The 6,000-nt window shown below is 33.8% G+C and overlaps 1 protein-coding gene across 1 annotated transcript in view; it reads right to left on the bottom strand.

Annotated features, from left to right (window-relative positions):
• Positions 1 to 1,139: 1,139 nt before the first annotated feature.
• Positions 1,140 to 6,000, bottom strand: part of CDK17 (cyclin dependent kinase 17) — a 101,115-nt gene continuing 96,254 nt past the window's right edge. The window contains exons 15-17 of the mRNA XM_004417980.3: positions 4,985 to 5,075; positions 3,587 to 3,664; positions 1,140 to 3,057 (exon numbers count right to left, since the gene is read on the bottom strand). Coding sequence (XP_004418037.1) covers positions 3,020 to 3,057; positions 3,587 to 3,664; positions 4,985 to 5,075 — 207 coding nt within the window. The 3' untranslated portion in view covers positions 1,140 to 3,019. The remainder of the gene's footprint in view (positions 3,058 to 3,586; positions 3,665 to 4,984; positions 5,076 to 6,000) is intronic.

The raw sequence follows: 6,000 nt of genomic DNA, 5'->3' as shown, positions 1-6,000 counted from the left end.
ACTATAGGGAATGTAAAATGGTACAGTGGCTGTGGAAACAGTTTGGTGGTTCCTCAAAGAGTTAAAGACAGAATTACTAAATGACCTAACAATTCCATTCCTAGGTACATAAACTCAAAGAATTGAAAACAAGGACTCAGACGCTTGTACACCAGTGTTCATAGCAGCGTTATTCACAACACCAAAAAGTGGAAAAAACTCAGTGTCCATCAATAGGTGAACAGATAAACAAAATGTTGTATATTCAATAATAGAATATTATTCGGCCATGAAAAGATAGAGTTCTGATACATGCTACAAGGATGAACCCTGAAAACAGTATGCTAAGTGAAATAAGTCAGACACAAAAGGACAAATATGGTAAGATTTCATTTATAGGAAATAACAGAATAGGTAAATTCAGAGATGAAAAGTATATTAAAGGTTACCAGGGGCTAGGTGGAGGGGAATATGGGGGGTTATTTCTTAATAGGTACAGAGTTTCTGTTTGGAGCGATGAAAAATTTTAGAAATAGTGGTAATTGCTGTACAACATTCTGAATGTAATTAATGCCACTGAATTGTATACTTACAATGGGTAAAAACGGCAATTTTTATGTTATACATATATTTTTGCCACAATTTAAAAAAATAGTAAAAACACAAAAAAACAATCTCATGAATTGTCTTGGGTCCAAAAGCTAGATTATTGTAAGATGTTAACAAGCAGTCTTTCAAACATAAGCTGATAAAGCACCAAATGCAGCCACTTCCATACACCTAGAGTAACACATTTAATGTGTTAACATCACTTGGAAGGGAAACAAAAAAGGCATCCTCTCTTACCTTAAAGAACCTTGTCAGTTTAAGATGAATCATAAGTGTTCAAGTTCAAAATTTCTGAGTTTCAATTCTCTTCACTGCAAAGTTTTCAGGATCTGAATGATGCTCAAATATCAAAAAAATACCAAATTCCTTAACAAAATGAAGAAACATCCCTAGGACTTCCTAGGAAGAAGAATTTTATGTAACTACTGGATATATTCCTTCACCTTTTATATGCAAGAATCAAACTTTTGGATAGGTATGTCAAGTTTGCAACAAATCAAATATATAACTGATAAAATGAGAAATTTAACACTTTATAATTGAGAGTGCTATCCTATAAAATTACAGTAGAGATTACTAAATGAATGGCCAGCACAAATATAAATTAAATATCATTACTGAAACAGTGAGAGTTCATTATCTTAAGAATGAGACCCATAAAAGAAAATGATCCCATTCTGCAAAGACTTCTTCCCCAAGAAAGAACTGTGACTCAACAAAACCACATTTTAACAACATGAAGATTTTGTTATTATAAATTTAAAACAAAATGAAGGAATTTCCACATAATATTTATAACCTTCAAAGTACAATATTAATACATGTCTGTCAGTTAGAAATAACAGCAGTTTGTTAGGCTACAGGGTTTAACATAAAACCAATTTACAAATGTGAAAAGCAGTAGTGGTCCAATATTCACCATTACACATGAATCTGTTTCTTCCAGAATTTTTTTTTTTTAATTTCAGTATCATGAGATATTAAAATAACACCCCAAACATGCCACAATCACTATTCACAAATAAAGTTAAAAGGGAATATACAAAAGTTCACTTAATACTGTTAAATAACAATAAACTACAAGATTTCCTGAACCGAAATGGTAGGACCCCTGAATGTTTTACAGTGAATTCAGGAAAAAAATTAAGTTATGACTATTTTCATGATATGTAAGCCAAAAATTTACATGACCATTTCAAAATATACCAATTAAGATTTGTAGTTTATAAGATGCACTAAACAAATAGTCCTTAAAAGTGAACACAAATATTTAAAACACTGTTACCAACACCAAGGTCTGTTTATGATGTTCAAAGAGATGCATAATTAAAACAGAAATATTTACTGTCTCTGGTAAACAGATAATACCTACAATGCTTTAAAAAAATCCTCTAAGTTCTCATATCTCTCATTTGTATTTATCATGGCTCATTTCAAAGACATATTACATATTTCAGCTGATTCCAAGTGAATGTTATTAAAACACACACATATACACAGCCCCCAAATGAAATACATTGTTCCCCAATGGAGTATCATCCTTTCTAAGAAAAGAATTATATCTCAAACAAACAAAAACAAGACCTCTAATGTCTGACTTGACTTGGATGGTTTAGTTTTAACTAAATTAAAGCACAATGTAAAACAGGTAAGTGTATTAGTATACAAATATCCAATAATATGCAGTAAATATTTCTAAAATCAGGTAAGGTAAAAATAAATAATTTTGGTGCTTTAATTTACTGGTATCTAATGTGAGATCCCCAAAATGTCAGGTATTCACTTGCTTGAATCAACTTCTGCATCACAGGCTTTCCTATAAAGATAATGTGCTTATCAATTTCTTAGCTACTCTATTTGCCAATGTTCAGTAAAAGATTATATAGCATGAAATTAAGAGTGTTCGAGATGGCTCACTTATTTTACTGTTAAGCAAAGCTAAATTTACATTCCAGGAAACACTGCAGTTTAATTTCAAAAACAAACAAACAAAAAATGCAGCAGTAAAACAATTCGTGAGGAGAAATAGATGCATTCACATATAATAAAGCCACTGCAACTTCTTCAGGCATTCAACTGTTGCGTTAAATAAACAGACAGTAGTTATTTAGCAGCAATGATTCCGCAATAAATAATGCACTGTGTTTCTCAGTCCTGCACAAAAATTGCAGCTACAGTTACATCAACAGCTGTAACCTACTGGCTCTAATGGCAGAGAAGACCTTAAAACCAACTGTACAAAAAAATTGTCACACTGTGACAACAGATATAAAAACAATCTGTAGGTCTGAAATAAAAAGACTCCACTGTGAAGAGGACAGTGTAGACAAACGGAGATTCCAAGTCCACCAAAAGAAAAAATTGCCTTCAGATCTGAGTCCTTGATTGATAAGAAAGGCTGGGGCCTGGGCTTGAAACCATGTTATCAGACTTAAAAGAGCATGCTCTGTCTTCTGTTCTTCCCATGTCCTAAAATATAAAGTCATTTTATGAGGCAGTTCAAGGTTCAGTTTTATCTCACATACAGTATTTGGTGACTCTAGGAAGCTAATGTTCCCACCAGCAAAAGCTAATATTCCACGGTAAGAGTGATCAGCACTGTCTTAAATGACCCTTTTGTTGATGGGGTCAATCTACAGCTTCTATGCTTCGAAGTGATGAACCTGATGACTAGGGAAGCACGAGATGTGTCTTCTGCCTCAGGTACCAGGGATGGCGAGTGCAGTGATCAAGCCAGGCCACTCGTAAGAGGTCTTTGTGCCATCTGCAGCTTTCAGGATCCCTGACTTGACTGAGTCAGATTTCTCTCTGAAGAATTACTGAGCTGCCCACATCATACAGAAAAGTGAGTACGTGCAATGCTAAACATACACAGTTGTGGAATGCACTGTACATTGGTTTTTACATCAATAATTTTACTGATCAATTTATAAACCAAAAACTTGGTTCCACGCAAAATTTCATGATCGACACGTGAAATGGTTTATGACAAACACACCTGTCTCTGGATAAGAAGAATTTCGAAAACCCGGGTCCTTTTGCAATTGAATCTCTTTCAAACTGAATATTGATACACCTAAAATGCATAGATAAAAATTATCAGGTGAAGATCTAACAGCATTAAAACAAATATAACCCAACTATAGACAAAATATTTTAAAATGTATACTGATTCAACATAAAGCATTTATACTACATTTACAAGGTTCAAGTCCTGCTGAAATATTTCCCCTTTTGTCCCATATTTTGAGAAGAAAACCAAACAAAATAATCTCTCTTCAGAACTTTACTCCCCAACTCGCCTTTAAATCATGCCTCAAGTACGTGTTTCTCTGAGGAGAATACACATAGTCTGTTTCTAGGATTCCTGAGGTTAAGAGACCTAATCAATATGTATTACTTGGTTTTTATTCTTTCTGTCCTTTATCTGTCTCCTTATGATGGCATGAATGTATCAGGTCCTCAAACTGTCTTCAGATTTTTAGAGAAAAACAAGGAATAGATTTGTACAACCATAACTGCCTACCTCAAACTATGAAATTTTATATTAATAATAAAATGTAAATATCATCTTAAAAAACACTCATAATTCATCTTTCTCATTTCCAATCTCTGCCAAAGAGGTGACCTTTCATTAAAAAATATCCAATAAGTCCTAAGTGAAAAGTCAAGGATTCTTGATTCCAATTAGCACACCTTGATGAATGAGTATTACAGTAAAGGAGAATGGGAAATTAACAAAAGCTTTTGGCAGCTCACTTCCCAAATATTCTCCTAATTCTCCACTCACCTTACTCAATTTTAAAGTAAAATTTTGGGGTAATTAAAAAAAAAGAATGTTATGAGTAAAATCAGTTACCCCAGGCATGAGAAATCAGCTGTTTTAGTGACTGACAATATGCTCACCACTGTCATGGGGACAGTAAAAGCAGAGTGACCACAGTAAAGGAAGATCATCTTTATATCTTGAAAAGAAAATCTACTTTCTCAAAAAAACAATCTTATGTTTTGGTTGTGCTTCATTATTCTTTGCCTGAAATCCATTTTTAACAACTCTGAATCTAAGTAATCCAGATTGGGCCTAATAACAATGTTTATTATCAGATGGCATTTTCCAACTTAAGTCCAATAAGATTCATGACCCATGCATAAGTACTACTGATTTCTTATACAGCAGCGGCAATATGCTCAGTGTTAAAAGAAATAAATGAAAACATAGGCAAATAAGACATATACCTCCCTCTAAGGAATTCTGATCTAATTACAAAAAAGACTAGAATTTTAGGCTTAAAAACCAACAACAATCTCTTCCTAAATCCCTAATTCACTGCCGTCTTCAACTCTGAACAAATGAAAATAAGGATGGGCAGGGGGGACACTTTAGAATTTCTCTTACTTTCAGGTAAAGCATGTATTCTTGGTCCCAGACTTCGAAAGTACACATGTTTCATGGCTTCTTCTGCTGAAACCCTTTTCTTAGACTCGTACTGTGAAAAAGCAAAATACTGCTTCATTAACCTTTTCTCTAAATATTGTAAATGGGGGAGCAAATTAGCATTCAGAGCTACTTTTATTTTGATCACTTAATAACTATTTTTTAAGAACCATATACACTCTAATTTGAGTTGCTATTAAGATTATGTAGTAGTGATTTTATCTCAGTTCCAAATTTCCAAGATAAAGCTGGATCTTAACTAAAAATTTAGATTTCCTATATTTTCTGAAGTAATAGAAAATTAAAATATCTGACCTTTGGTGTTACTTTTCTTCATGATCACCAAGGATCACTGGAAATATACCCAATACCTTTATGACACACATTATTAAATTACCTATTCAATACCCATTTCCTTTTTTTCCTTGATGAGATAACCTAGATTGTTTAAGGTGTCCATGCTTCCAACTCCAAGAGACAGATCATGAACCATGACTGTTCTAAGTTTAGGCTAATTATGACAATCCTGCTATCCAATTTCCAGCCTCTCTTAGAATTAATGTTCTGGCCAGAAAGACTTAGGAAGAAGGCTTGCAGGAGTTTCTGGAAAAGCCTTTGCTTTCCAGATACAAGAGGACTAATGTGGCTGATACAACCCTTATCCTCTCTCTCCTTCCTACTTTGAATGAAGATATGAATGGTCTTGGGAGTTGCAGCAGCCTATAAGGCAGTAAGTATAAGGAACAGAAAGAGAACATGAAGTGCAGAGAACATGGCCTTGACACAGTTGATCAATGCCAGCAGCTGACTACCTCAGACTGCTCTAGGTTACAATGAGAGATCCAGACACATTAAGAGAAGCCATAATTTTTTTTTACTTAAGCATATACCTTAAGCATGCTAGATACTACCATAAATAATCTTATTTAATTGTCATGACAAATATTTGAGGGTGGTCTTACTGATCTCATTCTACA

This window comes from Ceratotherium simum, chromosome 25 (assembly GCF_057802395.1).
Source record: "Ceratotherium simum simum isolate JZ-2026a chromosome 25, ASM5780239v1, whole genome shotgun sequence".
Lineage (NCBI taxonomy): Eukaryota > Metazoa > Chordata > Mammalia > Perissodactyla > Rhinocerotidae > Ceratotherium > Ceratotherium simum.
The sequence above is the reverse complement of the archived record's forward strand: the minus strand, read 5'-3'. Positions and strand labels throughout refer to the sequence as shown.